This window comes from Thunnus maccoyii, chromosome 19, assembly GCF_910596095.1.
Source record: "Thunnus maccoyii chromosome 19, fThuMac1.1, whole genome shotgun sequence".
Lineage (NCBI taxonomy): Eukaryota > Metazoa > Chordata > Actinopteri > Scombriformes > Scombridae > Thunnus > Thunnus maccoyii.
The window spans coordinates 26,119,960-26,143,023 of NC_056551.1; the positions used below are offsets into that span (position 1 = coordinate 26,119,960).

The 23,064-nt window shown below is 37.5% G+C and overlaps 1 protein-coding gene across 4 annotated transcripts in view; it reads left to right on the forward strand.

Annotated features, from left to right (window-relative positions):
- Positions 1-22,754, forward strand: part of rilpl1 (Rab interacting lysosomal protein-like 1) — a 28,687-nt gene extending 5,933 nt beyond the window's left edge. Inside the window, exons 2-9 of one of the 4 annotated variants that reach the window (XM_042394802.1) lie at positions 1,617-1,764; positions 2,657-2,775; positions 4,825-5,070; positions 8,002-8,178; positions 10,344-10,394; positions 10,489-10,643; positions 11,447-11,551; positions 16,771-22,754. In XM_042394802.1, coding sequence (XP_042250736.1) covers positions 1,617-1,764; positions 2,657-2,775; positions 4,825-5,070; positions 8,002-8,178; positions 10,344-10,394; positions 10,489-10,643; positions 11,447-11,551; positions 16,771-16,903 — 1,134 coding nt within the window. In that variant the 3' untranslated portion in view covers positions 16,904-22,754. Of the gene's footprint in view, positions 1-1,616; positions 1,765-2,656; positions 2,776-4,824; positions 5,071-8,001; positions 8,179-10,343; positions 10,395-10,488; positions 10,644-11,446; positions 11,552-14,179; positions 14,274-16,770 lie in introns of those variants that run through there. The other 3 variants (XM_042394800.1, XM_042394801.1, XM_042394799.1) reach the window with 3 other exon arrangements.
- The last annotated feature ends 310 nt before the right edge of the window (positions 22,755-23,064 follow it).

Below are 23,064 nucleotides of genomic sequence, written 5' to 3' on the forward strand. Positions count from 1 at the left end.
TCTAGCACGTCTATTTGTGTTTGCAGGGGGAATAGATACAGACATTCGTTAGACAGACAAATTGATTTCTGTCAGTCTTTAGGACACAGAAGCTAAATAAAAGTGACCATATCGCAGTATAATAATCCAGAGAGCCTGTATTAACTCAAGTTTTTTTAGTTTCTGCAACAGACTCAAGAGGTTGTGCAGTTTTATCTCCTTTCCTTTTCCGACTGGCTCATGTAAACACAGCATGTAATCAGATCTCTGCACGGTGCTCTACATGGTGCTCTCTGCAGACATCGTTCTGTAGCAGGCGTGTAAAACGTTGATGTGCGGGACAGATTTAGATTTTAGAGCACAATCGAGCTTTTCTCCACACAGACGGGAGACAAATTGAATGAAAAACGTGAATAAATGAGTGGAGAAGCATAACGAACGCAGACGCTTCTGTACAGGTCACTGAACAGTTTGAGGTCAGTTTGCAGTCATCCAGATCTCAACTTAACTGAGTAATTATCAGAGATTTTTATCCCGTTTTTTTTATCCCTTCAGTAGAGTTCAGAGACTTTGAAGAATCTATGACAAGAAAGCATTGAAGCTGTTCCGGAGGCTTAATGTTGGATTTTCCCGTAATTTGTCACACATTTAATGCTCTTCTGTGTTTATCCCAAAGAAAATGGTGCCACATGGTCGTCTTTGCTTTATATACTGACAGGAATAAATACTAACGAGTGACATAAGTCTACCGTTCATATCACAAAACTACAGTTTCAAGACCAAACTGAAGAAAATTAAAGTCCACACTGAGTGTTTATGTTAACCTTGGAAATACAGAATAGTTTAACACAACAATCCCAACTCAAGGTCTTATATTAGCTTTTTCCAGAGCTTTCAGTTGTATCACTTCATCAGCAATAATTCAATTTAATTCATGCAGCTTTTTTAATCCCTGCAATGGTAATTGTATGCAGCAGTTCACCACTCAGGTCAACATGTAGACACACAATAAATAGGAGGGGAAAACATTGTTAATCACAAAGCTAAAAGCTTAAAAATAAATACATTAAAGGGGACGTAACAAGCTTTTTGTGATTTTCTGTTATTTATATACTGTTATAATGTTGGATGTTAAACATGTTCAAAGTTCCAAAACTTGAGGTGAATGTATGTAAAAGGGCTTCAACCTGCTCTGAATGCTTTGTTTGCCAAGTTACGTCTACTTCCTCCTCGTGATGATGTCAGATTGTTCGCATTTGCCTACAAATTGCCGTCCGTTCTGTAATCTATGTTGAGGTTGTTTGCTGAGGTTGTTCATGTTATCTTGCTAATACGGTTTGTTTACGTTGTCTCCGGAGCCAGAGGAAGCTTCCTGAAGCTGACCAATCAGAATGGAGCGGGCTTATCAGGAGGCGGGCCTTAAAGAGACAGTAGCTAAAACAGCCTGTTTCAGACAGAGGCTGAACTGAGGGGCTGCATCAGATAAATAAGGAGATTTTTTTTGACTGTAAATCATGCAAAGATACTCCAGTAGAGCCTCAGAATATACATATAGACCTGGAAATGTGTGTGACACGTCCCCTTTAATAATTAAATATAAATATCCAAAAAATATGTGTTTTATTCAATCCGTACAGGAGCTGGAGCTGGTGGAGGATGTATGGAGAGGAGAAGCTCAGGACCTGCTCACCCAGATCGCTCAGCTGCAGGAGGAGAACAAATCTCTCCTCACCAACATGTCCATCAAAGACCCAATGAGTGAGGAGGACCTGCAGAGGCACGAAGGTGAGGACGCACACACACACAGAAAGCAGGAATCATCAACTTTAGGCACTGAAAATCAGAAAATGTGATCAATTCTTTGGGGGAATTTAGGAAACATCTGTGACTTTTACAAATTAGTTGTGTCAGAACAATTTGTTTTACATTAGAGCCGCAGTTGAGACCTTAAAATTTCTTCGTCATAGATGATACTAAACTGAGTATCTCTGAGGTTTGGACTGTTGGTCAAATAAAACAAGACATTTGAAGACATCATCTCAGGCTGTGGGAAATTATAATTGTAATCAAGAAAATATTCAGAAAATTAGTCAATAATTAATATAATTGTTACTTTAAGCCTACTTAACATAATTTGATACATTGTTATTATGAAAAAATATCAATTCTAGCCACTTTAATTAATAAATTAAGATTGAAAGACTATCATTTGCTACCTGCTGTTTGTGTTTTGGTTTTGCAGAAAACTTTCACTAGTTATGCACACAAACACGCACAAACAAATACACAAAAAGACACACACACACACACAAAGGGAGCCTTCTCTGCGTCTGACGGCGAGCCAGTCTTGTCTCTGCACCAGAGGCTCTTTCGTGGTTTCACACAGAGGCCACAGTCATCCTGAAACACTGTAGACAGACCAGCCTCAGTGTACAAGCACACCTGCTACACACACACACACACACACACACACACACACAAACATGCATGCATACATACTTGCACACAAATCAGGGTTCCCTCTGTATAACTATGTCCAATGACTTTTCTTTGCAGATTATTATAAAGAAGTGTAAACATGTTCCTGATGAAAACCTCCTCATCCTGTTTGTCACACACACACACAGCTTGTTTTTGTCTTCACGCCGTCTCGCCGTCTTCTCTCTGTGGTTACCAGGTATGACGGAGAGGGAGAGACAGGTGATGAAGAAGCTTAAAGAAGTGGTGGACAAGCAGAGAGACGAGATTCGAGCCAAGGACCGAGAGCTCACACTGAAAAACGAGGACATAGAAGCAGTAAGACGACATACTCAACAGGAGCGGGCTGTGCTAATTTTATACTTTATAGCTGAATAAGATATAAAACTGTGCACACTGTCTGGATTTTGATATTTTTAGCCAGAATTGTCACAATGGTAAAGTAATAATCTCATGTGAGTGTATCTCCAAACAAAACAACTGAGGTCTGGATGAATTTAAGTCAATTACAGGACAGAGCAGAGCAGCAACGTGCTCTGTATTTAATGTTGAGGGGAAAAAACAACAATATCTGACAAACAGCTCAGTGAACTGTGAAGACACCATCAACACTTGGAAGAAGGTATCTGCTGCAGAAAAACAACCTTAACCTGGTGCTTTTACATATCCTGATAATCAGACTGAATTTCCATTTCCTTTCACGTCATTCGCTCAGTCTGACTCTGTGTTGTTGTTGGCAGATTTCTGGTTGGGAGGGGGGTATTTTGCTTAATTTTTCCCCAATCAATCAAGTGATGTATCTGTCCTGTATTCTCAGTTGAAACATAAGCGTTGTAGCAGGTAACATAACCTTTTCCAATAATATTTTAAAAAATATGCTGACGTGAGAGTTGTAATTTACTTTAAGTCCCCAATTTGCATTTATAAGCAGTATACAAACACTTAATAAATGGTTTAGCAGATGTATTTGTGTGTATTAGTCAACAATTATAACTCCTGTGGGCACTCATATGACAATATATAACACAATATAGTAAAACACAGTTGTAATACTGTAATAACACTAAAAATATGCGTATATATGTGACAAATACATTATAGGTGTTATAAACCATTTATCAACTGTTTATATACGGCTTATAGATGCTAAACAGGAGGACTTAAAGTGTTACCCATTTCTTTAAGATGACCTACAACAACTTGTGGAGCTTTGTCAATGTCATCCACACTTGTTGCTATTATTCATGGATCTAGCTGGGTAGCTATCTATGTAAGAAGAAGACGCCATCGTTCTTAATCCTGTCTGCTCTGATTGGTCGGTTGTTTTCCAGCCGGGGGGGGGAAACAGCCCATCAACGGGCAAAACTCCAGACCTGTTTGAATTGCTAAACAAATGTAGGCGGCGATTCAAAGGTCAAGAACCAGGCTGACTTTTCTTTGACGGGTCACAGTTGGTCCCTTTACACCTTACATGAAAATGTGTCGTCTTGTATCCAGATTTTATCTTAATATAATTTAACATGATTACATTTACACCTGGTATTAATAAGTGTCTCCAGTGTCCACATCGAGAACCAATTAAGATCTGATTGCTCCGTCCAGCTCAAACAGCCAAATGTCACATCTCTCTTTTGCGCGGGTCAAAAATAATAACAAAAAAAGAGATGCTAGCAACTCGTGAAGCTGCACTATTGGATGGACTTTTGCCTGCTTTTTGAAGCAACTTGACTCCATCCACGAGTATCTTAAATATCAATAGCTTTCTTGCTGCTTTCTTGCTAGTAGCTTAGCTTGCTAACTGGCTAACGGCTGCTACCTCGCTGGTTTGGAACAGTCATGCTATTACGGCCACGTAGTTGTTGTATGTGGATTAACAACACAATTGCATTTACACTCAATGTGGTCAAAAGGTGGTTTGGCCGATCTGATCCCAGTCCTTCCTCAATGTGTATTGGGTGCATTTACACCTGTACTTTCATGTGGTCAAGCACTATCCAATCACTCAATACGCATTTTAATACAAGATGTAAGGAGGGCCAATGTCTGCTGTGAAAAGGCCTGTTTCTTTAAGTCAGAAAGACCTTTTCAAGATGTCAGTTTCATTTTACATAAAGTGGTAAAAGCAATATTTGAGACTTAGAATATATCCCACAAGTAACTTCATCTGACTACAATAGTAATATGGGGCACAACCCTTCTATTTAATAAAGGCATGTGTACATGAAAAATGACCTAATGCAACTTTAAAGGCTTATTTTGCTTGATTAGACTGTTGGACACGTGGATTTTTATTATTTACCCATTTTTCTCTGCTTATCTCCTCCTGTCTGTCTTATCCTGCCTGTTTCTGTCTGTGTGTCTCTGCAGCTCCAGCAGCAACAGTCTCGCCTCATGAAGATCAACCACGACCTGCGACATAAAATCTCCGTGGTGGAGGCTCAGGGGAAAGCACTGATCGAACAGAAGGTGGAACTGGAGGCCGGCGCTCAGGCCCGAGGACAGGAAGTCAGTGCCCTTCGGCAGGAAGTTTCACGCTTAAGGGAACGTCTTCAGGGAGACCTGCCTGCCCAGAACAATGAAGAACCCCCGCCTCAGCCCCCCTCACCTGCAGAGGTAACACAACACAATTAAAAGAGCCTCATGTGAGGGTCAGAATTTATTATTGAAATTAGTTTAACAATCTTAATTTGTGCAAGAATCCCCTAAAAATATCGGTTTTAATTGATTCTATCGTGTTCGTTTACAGATAAACTGTAGTGTTTTTAATCTTCTGGCAGTCTGCAGACTTTATTTTAAGTACATTTACTCATGTGCTGTACTTAAGTACAATTTTAGATACTTGTACTGTACTTGAGTATTTCTATGTTATGCTACTTTCTACTTCTCAACATTTTAGAAGAAAATATTCTACTTTTTACACCACTGCTTTTATTTGACAGCTGTAGTTTGTAGTAACTTTACAGATTAAGATTTTACATAAAATAATAAATGATGATATTATAATAATACAACACATTGTTAAAGATGAAACCAGTGGTTTCCAACCTTTTTAGCTTCTGACGTCTTACAAAAAGCAGTGTGTAGTCGGGGTCACATTTCACATGTCTATGAGTTGTTAACAGCTCCACCAAATAGTGATTTTTCCCTCTAAACTTCTCACATGCTTTCATTTCAATAAATGTTCAAATGATCCAATATTTCAGCAAAAATCAAAGATTAGAGAAAAAGTCCAAAAAACTGAAAACAGATTTGTGTATCAGAGCTTTGTTTTTTCTTCTTTCCTCTCCCATTAATCATCTCACGACCCCTCAGATTTATCTGCTGACCCTTTGGAGGGGCCCGACCCCTAGGTTGGGAACCACTGGACAATGACCTGACTGTATGTGTGTATGTCCAAAATAGCAGATTGAGCTCACAGTGAAGGACTTCCTGTTAGCTCAGTGGTTTTATTTAAGTACAATGTATTGTGGTCCAGGACGTTCGTCCCTTGTCATCCTCTTTCTCTCTCAATCTTTCTTTATTATATTGTATTTAGCCAAAACAAAATCTTTAAACTTTAAGTTAGAAGTCTTAAATCATATTTTAAAAAGCAGCTGCACATCAGTCATATTAATTAGTTGTGTGTTTCAGCTTTAAAAGAGGTTTTATGTCAAACTCATTACAGTATTTTACAGTTGCTTTGGCTCATTTTTTAAGTTTCAATCAGCAAAACTCTTAACACAAAATGCTGTAATCCTTATTTGCATCTCGAAAATAAAAAGATCTATCAAATAACGATAATTTCCTCAAGATCATACAAATAGCAATGAGAAAAACATGTAATTTATGCAGACGTCAGTATTTGAAATGATGTAGAAAGAATGGCTTTTTCATTTTATTTACCAAATATTATATATTAGTGTAAATATGAGTAATGAAGTTTATAGTCAGACTTCATACAACAATTTATTTATAGGCACTTGAGCAATGGAGCAAGTGGAGCAAATGCATCCCCATTATTCAATTAGGGGGAGCAAAGTTATGGTTTTGCTACCCCATGTTTTGTCTTTAACATACAGTCCCTGCAATCAGCAACAGACAGACAGAGCGGAGCTCAGCCAAATGTTCAACAGTGGAAAGTAACTTATTTAGACTTCTGCAGAATACTCTGCTTTATTTTCATTTTTAGTCAGACTTTGGATGGAATATTTTTAAATATGATGACGCATCACTCTGTGCTCTGCGCTGTGCTTTCATTATTATGATTATTCTCTCATTTGCTCATACAAGGTAAATAAGAGCTGCAAGTTTACTCTCAGGGATGGTTTGGCAGGAAGGTCTAGTCCTCAACTAAAAGGGCCGTTTTAAGTCTTGAGGAGCAAAAATCACCCTCTGAGTTGTGCATTAAAATAGTCCTTGTTTTGAGATAATGTAGGTTAAAATAATCTGCTGTTGAAGTTATGATTATTCATTCCTGTATAACATCACAACTACACCAGCTAGTGGTGCTAATAGCTCCCAGTAGAACCAGAGCGTGGGATTGGAATTAGATAGCTGCTGTGAGGCCATTTCATTCATCCAAACTGTTTGTACTTTGTTGCAATTGTTAGATTTTGAACACAGCCTTGAGAATAGCAATCCTCAAGTTTAACAATGTTTAACTTAGTTTAATTATACAAATCACATGATGATGTGTTGTAAGACTACATTTATATAAATTGTTTGTCCTTGTTTAACCTTGAAGATGCCCCAGTAGCCTGCAACTTACTAACATTTTAGGCTACATAATGTTTTTATGAATATAATTTCAAATATGAAATAGCCATTCTTCTGATAATCATTTCATTATAATATATAATATGGTAGGTTTAAATAATCAGAAGTTATGTTGCAATGCTGCTCACCTGCTTATTACAAGCTTATTACTTATCCATATTAAAATATTAGTTGATTAACCAATTAGTTGCCAACTATTAAATTAATCACCAACTATTTTGATAATTGATCGTTTTGAGTGTTTGTTTTTTTCTTCAGCTTCTTAAATGTGAATATTTTCTTGTTTCTTTAGTCTTCTATGACAATAAACTGAACATCTTTGGATTGTGGATTGTTGTGGACAAAACAAGATATTTGAAGACGTCATCTTGGACTTTGGGAAACGGTGATCAATATTTTTCACCATTTTTCTAACATCTTGTGAACCAAACAACCAATCAGTTAATCAATAATGAAAATAATTGTTAGTAGCAGCCCTAAAAAAATGTTTGCAAAAAAACTTAATGATTCAGAGATCTGTACGTTTAGCAGTAACCACTGAAACGTGTGCTAATATGAGGTGTCTGTACTCTGAGGACTCAGCATGTGATTTAGGTTTAAAGGTAATAAATTAGCGAGTCAGTTCGGTTTTTTGCACACTGAATCTGTGTCGTCAAAACTGGGCCAGAGCAATCGTAAAATACTGTAAAAAAAAACTACTCAGCGTCTGTAAACCCAACATCTGACAAAGAGAGATAACAACTAGGATGGCTTAATAAACAGATAATAAACTGTCTTTTACTCCACCAGCGTGGTAAAGCTGCGACAGCGGTGGTGGGGGCTGAGGGCTGGTCAGACAGAGCTGACCCCCCTGAGCTGATGTCGGGTGGGTTTGACCCTTCCCCGCGGCCCCTGCCTGGTTCCCTCAGCCCTGGGGGACATGAGGATGGGGATGAGGAGGCTGAGGACGAGGCAGTGTTGCTTTGGGTAATGGAGAAACGCTAGTTAGAAAACCAGAGTGGTGTGATTGTCCTGACTCTAACTCCAAACCGGCACTTCTCCCAGAAGAACAACCTCATCGGTAGAAGCAAAAAAAAAAAAAAAAAGCTAGTAGACTAACATTTGTGTGACCCATGAGAGGTGCTGAACTGGCTTGGCATGGGTGTTTGAGAACTAACAGACAGTCAGTAGGATTGTTAGCTCCTCGGCCAACTGGGTGAGACTTTTTGGACAACTGACCCCTCTAAATATAGATCACTGTGACAGCTCGGCCTCTAACAGCACTTGAAGTTGGCCCTTCATGCACCTTGATTCTGAAACACTGACAATAGAAATGGTAGTTTAAAGTCCAACTGAAATTATTGCATGGGGTTTTTTTTGGCTACTACAGCAACATATTTGTGGTGTGAATCACTTTTCCTGTGTTCTCCTTTGAGAAAAAAATCAGAAACAAAAAGGGACGAATTTATATTTTATGTTTTTTTGGTTTGATGATGCCTCCCTTACATTAATCCTTTGTAATAGCTTTTACCATAATCGCTTCATTTAACTATTTTTGTATCAAGTCATAATGTGGCGTTTGATCATAGAGTTGTGAAGTGGGAAAGTTTGGTTCCGAAAGTGTTTTTCCTCATTCTGTTTTCCCATTTCAAACTTTCCTTTAAACAATCTCCTCAATGTCACTGAACATAGAAACTCAGGACTCTCCAGGATAATGTAACAATCCTATAGGTTTATATTATGACCACCAGTCTACATTATTTCAACTGTGTTTCTGAGAAATCACGTTTTCTCTGTGATTTTGGTGGACAGCTAAAAATACTACAATACCCATGAGCCTCAGCCGCCGTTGCTATGGAGAAGAAGCCAAGAATGTGAATCAAAGCATAATGAATTCTCTGAACTCTTAGTCGCTGAAGTTGTAAAAAAAACGTGGCACCATAGTTGCTGAATTCACTTAAAAAGTGACCCAGAAATTAAAACTGATTCACTCTGCAGATTGTAAAATCAGTTTTGTCAACACCATAATAGCTGTATTAGCTTCTACCCGCCGTTAGAGGCGCACATGATCAAATTTTAAGCTCAGTGATTGGCTGTTTCTTGTTGAAATGCACTGTGGGCGTTGTAGTTAACTTCTACCCCCAAATTTTTGTGTACACAGTCTTGTACCTTTGACTTTTTATGAAAGAAACATATTTTCTAACACAGTTGTTAATCTTTTGTAGTGATGATTTAACCAGGAGTGTTGATCCAAGCTCAAACCATGAGTCATGTAACGTTGTCTGTGGGAAAAATGAACGGGATTATTCCTTGTGGAACGAGGAGCGCCTGAAACAGCTCCTCCCACTTTGCAACTCTGTAGTCAGAGCAGACGGTCACACTGAGCCTGATTGCATCCTGCTACACAACACAAGCGCCACAGACTCTGAACAACAACTCACATTAGCTTTCCTGCTAAAGTCTCCTTATTATCTAACAAACATGAACACACATCTTGTCTCCCGCAGCTTAGCTTATTGAAGGAGCCACCAAACAAACATTCACCATGGAAAAGTGCACCACTAACATCAGTTAGCAGCTAGATAGCTAATTAGCTGCTGCAACACATTAAACAGCATGTAAACATTCCTGCAAATGTCCATTAGATGCTGGTTTGGTTGTTGCTCTTTAGAATCCCTGTTAGCGACACGCTGTCTGTCCATGACTTGTAGCTACAGCATTTTGTTTAGTTTGTCTCCGTCCTGCACGATGTAACATCTGTAGCCTGCCAGCTGTTGTCAATCAAACACAGACACCGACACGCCCCTCCAGCTGTCTGAGACAAGAAAGAACATTTCATTTTACATTTTTAAAAACATGTTGACTGTATTTTTGAATTAAATGTGATTTCAGTTGGACTTTAACATGGTGTATAGAGTACATAGTAATAAAAAATTAAGGTCTGTTTTTTGCTCAGTGCATGAGTGACGTCTGGCTGCATGTGTTGTTTAAGTCTTTTGGGTGTTTTTTCAACAGACAGTGAATGTCTCGGTTGTGCTGAGTTAAAAAAAAAAAAACAGGCAGAATTTTAGTTCAAAGGCAGGAGGGAAGGGCGAACAAATGTATTGGAACAAGGCCCGATGTCTGACTTAGAGTTCAACGTTTGCCACCAGGAGGCGATGTGCGATGAGGACATGCCTGCTGTGTTCCAATATTTTACCAAGGTATCCTCACTTCCTTCCCTCCCTCCTTCCTTGCTCTCTTCCTTCCTTTTCTCTGGTTTTGTTTCCTCGACGTGATGCATTTTTCTCTCGGCAGGAGGCGTTGTGCGAGGAGGAGACGGGAGGCCTGGACCCAAAGGACCCCAACCGACCCCGGTTCACCCTGCAGGAGCTGAGGGACGTCCTCCATGAGAGGAATGAGCTTAAGGCCAAAGTCTTCCTGCTGCAGGAGGAGCTGGCCTACTACAAAAGGTACTCAAACCCACGTATATTTAAATCTGATGGCAACATTAACATTACACCAGACTCAGGATAACAAAAACTTAAATTTTTATAGATTTAAGATGGATTTCTTTCTGTATGCTGGTGCCATTGAACTATTTTAATTAAAGAAGAGTGAAAGCTTTCTGCCTTTACTGTAAAAGCTTATCAATGGCTGCTGAATAGTATTATCTAATATAATGTGGATATCTCAATGTTTTTTTATGTTTTACTTTTTAACTCATTGATATTTGCATCTTGAACTACGTCATATAACCGACATCTTTCATGATCTTTTCTGGGTGTCCACAACACTTTTTACTGTCTGCTTTTTGAAAAAAAAAAAATCACATCAGTTTTTCATATTATTACATTTTTTACCCTATTATTTGTTAATGTCAGACTCAGAATAGGCAAGAATCAATTTTAGCAAAAACTTAATTGAACTTAAATTAATCAATTGTTTTGTAATTGGTTAATCCATCCATCAATTTTCTGCTACTTATCTGCATCTGGTGATAATTTATTTTACAATAAATTATTGTTGTATACAGCTGAGAACTGACAGAAATGTGATATAAATGTCAATAAATGAATGTAATTGTAGGCTTTATTGTCATTACTCGTTTTCTGTGAAAAAAGGTATTATATTGAATTCTATTTTGTATTAAAAAGGTCTTAAAAGTCTTATTTAATTTATCTGTAATAATAGTATATGTTGTTACTAGATTGTTGTCAATGCACCAAACCAATCCACAAATGTTAATGATGATTATGATGCTCTGTCTTTGCAGTGACGAGGCAGAAGATGAGATCGTGGCTCCGTCTCCGTCTCCCTCGCCTGAACTGAGGACTCGCGCCCGCCCTTCTGCTCAGCCGGAGTCAGGAATCAAACGCCTGTATGTTGTTCTCACATGCCTGCGATCACACTCAGATACACCTGCTTATGAAAACACTCTGTTCTGTTTTAAATCTCACAGACTCCCCCTCCTGAACTTTGGGATTAGTTACAGTCGAAAGCACTCAGTCAGATGGCTTTGCACGGGCTGAGTGAGGCTCATTAATTTGTTCCCTGCATGCTCAAACGTTTACATATTACTCTTCAAGAAATATGCAAATGAAAGCTTGTTCTCTGTAAGAGCAAAGTAACGACGCCTCACCGCAGTAACACACATCTTCAGGCTGAAAATATTAGCTGTGTGTCGGGTTTACTGTCATTTTAAAAATGCCTAAAAATACCTTTCATTTATACAGGCAGTTAAACATTCTGAGAGATTGAATAAGATGAATCTTATTATATAAGACGAGCGCATATTAGAGTTATTAAGTAGGTGAAATCAGCTTAACAAAAGTCCATCAAACATAAGAGAAACCCATTTGCACCTAAATTGAAAATATAACCCTTGTAATAGTTGTTTTTCAGCTTCATTCGATATAATTTCCCAGAGACCAAGTTGGCATCTTCAAAATGATGTGTGTAGTGACTTTTTAACAAAAATAATATACTTAAATAAGCCACTGAGGTGCGAACAGGTCAACTTGCTTCAGATGGTGTTCTGGGCTAAAAGTAAACCGATGTCCAGGGCGCTGTATATCTTTGGATTCAGTGATCCATTTATTGATAGTTTGGCATTAACATGGATACATAACACTATTGTCCATATTCAATCACAGTGCTGTTTCCATTCAGCAAATTCAGATTCAAAACGTCAGCCACGTTGATACGGTGAAAACCTGTTTGCTTCCCCTTCCACACACCTGATTCTCATCTCATGCAGCTTAGCTATGAACTTCCTGCATTACTGCTCCACACTGTGTTCAACGTCAGAACTGCATGTGTATACATATAATCACGTAGTGGTTAAGATAAGGATAAAATAAAACAAACAAAAAACTACATCATTGTTCCAACAAGGTGTTTTGTCGGAGCAACAGTCAGAAACCCAAAGAGATTCAATTTACAAAGAAAAGTGGCAAATCCTCACAGTTTTAAAAGCAAGAAAGAGCAAATTTTTGTGTAATTTTTCTGTAATTACACAAAAGTTATCAAAAAAGTTGATGGTTATTTTTCTGTCAAATGATCGATTATTTGACTAATAGTTTTAGCCCTACATCATTTCACTTCAAGTCATCACTGACAGGTTTAGTATTGCACAATTGTACTTAACACTTATTGTAAAAAATGGTACACATACTAAGGAAATTACATTTTTTGTTCCATTATGGAAATTTTTTTGATGTTGCACAAATTTTACACCCATTTCTTTCTCAAGTAAATATAGTGCAACACTGTACTGACAGTAGCAAATATGGAGTGAGTATGGAAGTTCATTTTTGACCTTATGATCAATATGTGTGACAAAATAATCTCAACTCAACTTTTTAGAAGATCATTTTTAGAACTGTGAATTATAATATATTCAATGATAGTGACGATAGACTCAATGAAAAAGGCCCAAAAATGATTTGGGATAAAATTAGAGCTGCAACAATTAGTCAATTAATTGATTAGTCGATCGACAGAAAATTAATTGCCAACTATTTTGACATTCGATTAATTGTTTTATATTATTTTTAAATAAAAAATGTCCAAATTCTCTGGTTCCATCTTCTAAAATGTAAATATTTTCTGGTTTCTTTAGTCTTCTATGACAGTAAACTGAATATCGTTGGGTTGTGGACTGTTGGTCGAGACAAGAGAAGACATTTCCGATTGCATCTTGGGCTTTCAGCAACAGTGACCATCAGACATTTTTCACCATTTTCTGGTATTTTATAGACAACTAATCAATTAGTGGACAGATTTATCAACAATGAAAATAATCTTACATTTATTTTTCTTCTGTATTTGTGTGTATGACTAGTGAAACAATATTTTTTACAACCTTTAACTGTTCTATTATAATAATTTCAGTGATTATCACTAAAGATTTATACATTTTTATAGCTTAGTTTGTGTTGAAATAACAAACACCATGCATGTGGGGTGAGGACAGCTTAAAAGATGCTAAACAAAGACAAAAATGAATTCATAAAACTTCAGTAAAAACAAATTGAAATGAATGTGGACTGCAGAGGGTTAACAGGCAGTATTTGTGTGTATCGAGTATCGTTATCAGCATTCGTACAAAAGATGTGAGTATGCATGAGCGGCACAGGTGGAAGACGCCTTGCTTCACTTTCCTTTCGGGCATGTTCACCACTGTTTGTGCATGTTTAATGATGAGCATGGTATATTTGGTCATGGGTCAGGTGTAGTACATGCTACACACACACATAATAAACACGCAGTAAATGAAGGAGAGATTGTTTTCATGTGCATGCACCCATCTTATTTTCTATCTACACTAAAGGTAGCATGCCTTCTTCATTTGGTTAGAGTTTTTAATAGGTTTGGGTCAAATAGAGGTCAAAGGTCAAAGGTTGATGTGGTCCCTGTCTCCCCGTTTGTCCCCCTCCCTCCTCTCTACATGTCTCTTCCTGTTTGTGTGTGTGTGTGTGTGTGTGTCTTTACCTCTGTGTGACAGGATCTTCACAGCCATTATGCCGATGGTGGCGGCTGGTTTGATCCCAGATGACCCCACTTTACAGCCAATCAGACGTCTCATATCGCTAGTATGACCCTATATTTGGTTGGCTTCAGAGTCTGTCCCTTTCTCAGCTAACAGCCTCCATTCATCCCCTTGCATGTGCCGGGGTCGCTTTTTCTAACCTTTTTCCCCCACCTTTGTAGTATTCTGATTGGCTGATTGTGGGGCTGTCTTCATCAAGATTGTGGATCATAAAAATCAGCCAGTCAGAATAGACACGCAGTCTGTTTGTCGTCATGTGTCGTCTACTTCCTCGCTGACCACAGTAACAACTTGTTCACCTCTGCCAGCTCATAATAATAAAATAATTCTGTGGAATTTACAAACTAAAGCGCTTTTAGTGCTTCTGCAGTAGTTAGCGATCAAAGCACTTACGATGGAAAGTCATCTTAACGCTCATGTTTTGTTTTATTACCTGCACTGATCAGTTTATATAGGACAAGTTGATTCTAGAGGTTTGTGCAAAAAAAAAAAAAAAAAAAAAATTACAACATGACTTGTTTATATAAAGGTGTTCTGTGTAGCATTTAGTGTCTTGTTTTGACTTGGTGAATGAGTCATAATTTTGGCTGAGAAAGTCATCATAGTTTTGATTTATTATCTTATAAATTTGACTTAGTATCTTGTAATTTTAACTTAGTATCTTGTAGTTTTGACTTAGTATCTTATACATTTTACTAAGTATCTTTTAATTTTGACTTAGTATCTTATAAATATGACTTAGTCATAATTTTGATGTAGTATCTTATACATTTTACTAAGTATCTTGTAATTTGTGACTTAGTATCTTATAATTGTGACTTAGTATCTTATAATTTTGACTCAGTATCTTGTAATTTTTACTTAGTATTTTGTAGTTTTGACTCAGTATCTTGTAATTTTTATGTAGTATTTTGTAGATTTGACTTAGTATCTTATAATTTTGACTCAGTGTCTTGTAATTTTTACGTAGTATTTTGTAGATTTGACTTAGTATCTTATAATTTTGACTCAGTGTCTTGTAATTTTTACGTAGTATTTTGTAGATTTGACTTAGTATCTTATATCTTATAAAGTATCTCATAATTCTAACATAGTAAGTCATCATAATTTTGACTTAGTATGTTCTCATAGTCATGACTTAATATCTCATAATTATACTTACAATCTAATTGGTGAAAAAAAGTATTACAACATAACTAGACATATTTTACTGTAAAGGTGCTCAGTGTAGTATTTTGCTTTAAATTTGAGACATTAGTATAATTACTGTAAAGAAATAAATGAGAAATGAGAACATAATTAGTTCTGACCACATCACTGTATTCACTGTGAACTCAGATTCCTCAGATAGCAAACTTGCAGCATTGTTTTATGGAACAAGGTAAGATTGCTTTATAGCACAGCATTGTTTTTCCATTACACGTTTTTTCAGTCTATGACACATGGCGGAAAAATTACTTTCAAGATATTTGTGCTCATCATTAAGGCCAACAAGCAAACAAAGTAAGGAAAACATCCCCATTGCTGCAGGAAGCATCAGGACTGACAGGAAATGTGGTTTTAAATGTCATGATGCAACAATATTTCTCAACTGTGGTCTCATGTGTTTACAGTAATTATACAAGTGTCACAATTATTGGATAGGTTATGATTTCTTAGTTTTTAAGTTTATTATTAGGCTTATCTTAATACAGTAATCACATGCCACTGAAAGAGCTATCGGTCACTGGAATCATTCCTCCTGTCCATACTGGCAGTGAAGTGATGAGGAGCTACAGAGGTCTGCTAACCTCACTTGTTTCTAACTCCACACCCCCAGATTTTATTCATTTTCAAACTTGTAGTCTTCAGTCCCAAATGTCCCCCAAGTGACATAACTTGAGGCGGTTTATCAGATTTCACATAGCTCCCTCTGGAAACACAACAGGCTTTATACTACTTTTTTCACATATGCAGTAGTACTCTCCAACACCTGGAAACACACTTGTAAAAACTTCCAAATCTTCCAAAGTTACTGTCTTTTTAGTACGAAATTATCTCTTTCTGTTGCACCAGACCGTGTTTCCCGGCTGAGCTACAGTAGACGGTAACACAAAGAGGGAATTTTGTACTAAAAAGACTTTTAGTAGAAAGATTTTACCATTTGAATGCTCATATTAACTTTGTAATGTATTTCTGTACAAAACGAGGACTGTGTCCCCCATGTCTTCCATTGCAGTCATGTTGGGAATGGATCACTGCATAGCCAGTACGGACAGGAAGAATTATTACAGCAACCACTTATCTTTTTCAGAGTTCATGAGTGTTGGATAGACTTTAAAAAATCTTAATGTATAAATACATTTGCCTAAAACATTTGATAGTTTTGATATATTGATGTTGAAATGGTATTTCGCCATAATCCTAACTCAAATTTCAATTTAACTGATACTCACTGCACACGCTGCTGACACTTAATTGGCATATCTAAAGTATTACTGTTACATCTAAATAATATACTGAACAACATCGCCTCTGTCTTCTTTCTATCCTCTTGTTTGTTTCAGGTTTAGCTTCTTCTCACGTGACAAGCAGCGGGGCTCGCAGAGGAGTGCACAGTTTGACGCCGGCCTCGGCTCGTGGGCAGGGAAAGACGACGTGTACACAGAACAAGCCCAGGAGGCGTTACAGCACATGTAGTCAACGGATATAGGACTTGTCGAGGTTACGCAAACCCCAAAACTCTCTTAACACTCCATGTCCATCACTTGAGGCCAGCTTGTGAAGCATCAACTGCAAACACCAAACCACCACTAGTGACTCACACTGCAACTGAAAAAATCATGCGCTTGAGGTGAGAAGACTGACAAGAGGGAAGAGTGAACGGATCACCTTGAATGAGGCTCCAGCTTATCTAAAGAAATTGGTAAAAACCTCCCCAAAAAAAAAGTTTATTTAAACATATAAGACTCATATAGCTCAGTGTTGATGGCACATACAGAGTGTACAACTTTAAAAATGCCAGAAAATATTTTGGTGCTTGAATGTTTTTACAGAATAAGAAATGATTCCTGTAACCTGCAGAAGAGAGAAGGTAAACTCAAGTTGTTGGATGGAAAGTGGAAAGTTGGTGCTTGTAGAATCCAGGTGGTTAATGATATGTTGGTGAATGACAAAAAAGTGAGACAGTGAGTGAAAATTACTCGCTATACTGCACAAATGAAGGCGTGGGACACAAAAGTGTGTTGTAAATTTTATTATCCAAAAACCACTAAAACTCCAGATGTTAATTGAATTATGTTGATTTAAAAATGAAGGTAAGTTTTAAAGGATGAGGATTTTATATTATAAATCCTGTAGAAATAAAAGGCAAACTGGCAAAGAAAGCACTGTAGTCTTTTCACTTCATAAATATGAAAAACACTTTTGTGCCCCATTGAGTTGTTTCAACTTTCTGTCCAGTTTTATGAGGGCAGCTTGTAGGTCCATCACCAGCATTTTGCAAATTCAAACTATGCAGCTCTACACATCTAAAGAGAACAGGCCTTATGTATAACATGTTGCATAGAATCACAATTTAAAAGCTGTGTACAGAAGGAGATAAAAACACTAACAAATGCTCATATTTATATATAAAATACAGCACATCCAGCATGAAAGGCCCATTTCTACCAAGAAAAGAAATGTCAAGGAATGTCAAGATGAGACACTGAGTCAGAATTTTTCATAGTCAATAATGGTAAATTAAAAATAACAATTAATTTTGACTTAGTATCTTATAATTTGAATTTAGAACATCATAATTTTGATTTAGTATCTTACAACTACAGTTAGTAAATCATTGTAATTCAGACTTTTCTTAGAATTTGGACTTGGTGTCTTATAGTTTAGATTAAGTAAGTCATAATTTTGATTTAGTATCTCAAAATCTTGACTTAGTATCTCATAATTTTGACTATTTTATAAGTAGGCTTTGTAAATCATAATTTTGACTTATCTTGTGTTATCTTAGAATTTGGATCTTGTCATTTTGACTTATCATAACTTTAATTTAGAATGTTATAATTTTGATTTAGTATCTTACAATTGGGGTTAGTAATTGTAATTTGACATAGTTTCTTAGAATTTGGACTTGGTATCTTGTCATTTGACTTAGTGTCTTATAGTTTAGATTTCGTAAGTCGTAATTATGATTTAGCATCTCAAAATCTTGACTTAGTATCATAATTTTGACTTACTCTCTTATAATTGGACTTTGTAAATCATTGTAATTTTGACTTTGTATCTTAGAATTTGGATCTTGTCATTTTGACTTAGTAATTTATAATTTTGATGTAGAACATCATACTTTGTAAGTCATCATAGTTATGACTTAGTATCTAGTAATTATTGCTTAGTATCTAATACATTTGACTCAGTATCTCATAATTTTGACTTAGAAAGTCACCATAAGTCTGACTTACCATAATTATGACTTAATAAGTAATCATTATTTTGACTTACTAACTCATAAATTTGACCATGGGTATATGTGTTTTTCATGCATAACATTTAATCATTTCTTTATTTTCCTGGCAGAAATGGGCTTCCAAATGCAAGTTTATGCTTCTTTCAGCAATAGATACAATATATGAATTCTACTAACGCCCACCATCTAAAGTCACAAAAAAAGCCTCCCATAAAATCTGCTTTTAATTCAAACTGTGCCAAAGCTGTCTCTGCACATTTTACATATGTACAAACCTACAGTTTAACAACATCAGTATCACCAGCTGAACCAAAACAGGTTAAATTTATCTTCCTCTATGGTTATTAAGCAAACAGATGCAGCATATGGAGAAATATTACTCAGCTTGATTTTATGATCAAACTTGCATTTAACGCAAGAACTGCAATAATCTGTGCAGATGCCTTGTAGCATTTAAGCACTCCAACTTACAGTATAACTGGATTTTATAAGAGCAGTATTGTCAGTATTTAACTGCAGAAGTGCTGTAGGTGGGAAGAGACAGCCAACTTAAACATATGGAGTTTAGGGGCTGCTGCATAATAGTTGACCAAACCGATAGTCAATGAGAAGAGTCTTAAGTCGACCAAGTTTTTATTGGTTGGTTAGTCGCGGGAAAAAAATAAAAAAGCTGCTGCAGCTCCCTCCAACCTTGTCACAACTTCTCCTCCCTTATTCTGTCCATGCAGATAGGCATCAGCGCTGTAAACCCCTTTCACTGCAGAAAACATGCAGTTTGATTGTGAGTTTGGTTGAATCTCAGTTTGGTACCATCTCAGAATGGCCACCAGGTGAAGCTTCAGCAGCTCCGCACTCCGCTTATCCCATTTTTCAGCCAAGTCTGTTAGAAGTTCATCAGTTGTGTGTTGTTATACAGTGTTGAAATAAATTAACAATGATCAGTATTCTCGGTGGTTGTTCCGAAACATTCAGAATTATTACCGCTTTTGCCGTTAGCATTGTCGTTAACAGGCGGCTCGCTTTGTGCGTGCACTTGTAAAATTTATATTGTAAAGGCTCATTATTACAGTTTTGTATTTCTCTGTAATGTGGCACAGTGTTAATAATGTTACTCATAACATCTTTTTCAGCCGTGGAGCTCAAACCATTTTCTGATTCCTCCCCGAAATATATTTAAATAATTAAATTAATATCATAAACGTGCAAACGTGGCTTGAACTAACGAATAATAGTCGCTTAGGAAAATCTTCGGTAGGGGGCAGCACTAGTGGAGTTGTTCCAGTTCTTCAGCTCGTACATCAGCAGCTTAATGACCATCGTCTCATCCTGCCTGAACTGCTCCAGCAGGTCCACTGTCAACATCCCAAACTCTTTTGAGTATTCTTTGAGCTCCTCTGATGTGTTGTCCACCACAACACTCTTCTTGGCGTCGTAGCCCATAGATGGGCAGAGCTTACAGGCCACCAGAGCTTACAGGCCACCAGAGCTTACAGGCCACCAGAGCTTTTGCCACGTTTTCCTCGCTGTGCTGCCTCTTCATCAGCACCAGCAGCTTGTTACGAAGGGTAGGGAGACCGCTGTGTCTCTGGGTCGTCTACAGGGGTCTCCTTAGATTTCTGGAGGGTTAGGTTCTGTGATGACAGTGGAGTGGCTCGTTTGGTCAGGGGGTTTGGGAGGATTCCCCTCAAGAAAATGTGATGTTATTTGACTAAAAACTATGCATTTTCACATCATTTTAGACCATTATCATTACAATATTTATTAAAAAAAACTACACAGGTTGTAGTTTTTCATATCTTTAACAAGATATTTTATTGAAATAAATGTGCACAAATGTCACAGACTAGAATTAGCAGATGTCACAGCCTTCTTTGGAGCATTTAACTTTCCTATTGATGTTCCTGTAAAATATTCGGACCAGTTATTTATAGTCTAAGGTGTCAGGCTGAGATCCATCAATTGCCACCCGGCAGCAGATGTTGAGATGACCATCCTTTAGGGGGTTTCTCAGTGGAGTCTTGACATTGACTATGATATTATTATATATATCATATACTTATTTTTGTAGTTTCCTTCTTTAGCTATTCTGTAATTCCCAATTCCTTACTAACTTGAGAGCAGAACAACCTCTCAAGGGGCTATGAGGGCGATAGCTGCTGCCAGACAAAGTTGGGGATCAGTTGACACCAGCAACACCAAGGTCTCCAGGAGAGTCTTTGACTGAAGACCTTAAAGTCCCCCAGTATGCCCACGTCAGGAAAGCGACTCTCCACATTCTCTACAAGCATGTCCAGGAATGGGACAGAATGAAGCAATGAGCCAAGAGTCATCAGCTCAATCAATCTATCAAGTCTGTTTAGAGCTTGAGCAACATACATCACAGGAGAATCTGTCCCAGACACCGTCTGCTAAGTGTAAAAGCTGTAGGCTGAATTCATCTTAAAGCCAGCTCTCCTTCACCTGAGCCTCTGTTCTTCGGTTTCTCAATGAGATCAGTGCAGTCACCTGAAATACATGTCATGAATAAGTACTCAATCTTATTTGTAATGTGTTATAGCGCTGTACTGCTCAAGATGTTCCATTGATGTTCCTCACCTCCTGCTCAACAGGAAGAACAGGTTCCTCCTCTGAAAAACTTGAAACAGCCTTTGCAGTTTATCACTTGCATGAAGCAGAGGGTTGGTGGCTCATAGGTCTCTAACCAGGTGGAGTAGAGTTCAATTGTTGGGAGGTTGTTTCATGTTGTAAAGCTACTCAAGCCGACTGTAAGGAAACGGTACATGTGTCCAAAGTCCACCCTCCAAAGAGCTCCAGACAGGAGAATATTTCATGGGGGTTGTGACGCTGGTAAAAAAAATGATTCACTGTTTTACAGCCGCTCCTTTTCCCATGATTGTGTGCAGGAAAAATGCTCTTTGGGCCAGTTTGTGTCATGTGACGGACCTGGAAGTTGTGATTACACGGTTCGGCGACTCTGTCAAATGTCAGTATTCACGAGAGTTGGCTGCAGGCCACAGCGAGCCGTCTCACCAGGGAGGCGATGATCCCTTGTGACAAAAACTGGAATCCAACTCCAAAATCAGATTTTACACCCCATTAAATAAAGAAGGCTCTCATTTACAAATTTACACATGAAAACCATACATAATACACAAAATGAAATCACATAATGACCTTGTGTACACATTGCGCTGTGTTTTTATGCATCATTTATATAAGGCCTCAAATATAAACATTGTGTTAAATTGCACTGCAGAAGAAAAACAGCACATTATTTAAATACAGTGTAAAATCATGAAGCTACATCTCAAGTAAAATTTAAATATTCCTGAGATTGTTATAAGAAAGAAGACTGTTGAGAAGTCAGAAATAACTGCATCAGGAAAAAGCTTCAGTCTGGTTTCTAAACTGGTTTAGACAGATTTAATAAACCTGAAGTGCAAAGTGTGATTTACATTTATTTTTTTAAACGCTAACGGATGGTTGCTGCGTCTGCTTTTACAGCTTGCCTTCACACTTAACACTGGCTGATGCCCCCTGAGAGGCAGCTGCAGCGTGACTGGGTGTATTTTTAATAGTAGTGGCACTTTATCTTCATTTACACTCAGCCTGCGAGGTGGAATAAATTAATGTAAAATGACAAAAACACTATAAATGAGGCTGAAACAAAATGAGTGTATGTCAATGAGTGTAAAAAGCAGCTTCTCCCGTTTTACATACGCACAGATAACGATGAAATAAAGACACTTATTTCAAATCATACTCTAAACTGCTACGATGATATCTGGGGTCAAAGGGATCTGGACAATTTACGCATGAAGAATTTAAAATAGTGAAGCATTTAAAGGGAAATGTAGTCAAACAAAGGCAACCTGTTGGAAGTGCAGCATCATTGTAGATGTGGGCAGAAATGTCAGCTCATTATTTAAGTCAGTGTTGATCACCATCTCTCATGTGTTTCCCTCCCCGAGTCTCCTATGAGCCCGATTAAAGTGGATATTTAAAACATATAATGGATGGATAAGTGCTTTATTAAATGAGCTGGATTTTATGTCTCCGTAATAATAAAATATCTGTAATGTATCAGGTGTTTGTCTGTTTTGTTTACATTGGTACCTGCCAGTGATCTGCCTCATATAATGCAGGGCTCGGAAACATAGACCTATTTGTTTTGTTCAATAAATCTGAGTTATAACACTATTTAGGATCGTTAACAGAGAACAGATGTCATGATTCACTTGTTTGGCTAAAAATTACTCATACATGACATGAATATATGTTCTGTGCTGCACTTTTTCAGGCTTGAGACGTTCTTCAAAGGTTATCCACACACGATAAACAGCGACCTGCTTCATTTATGACTGATTGACAGTGCTGTTGTTGTCACCTTAGA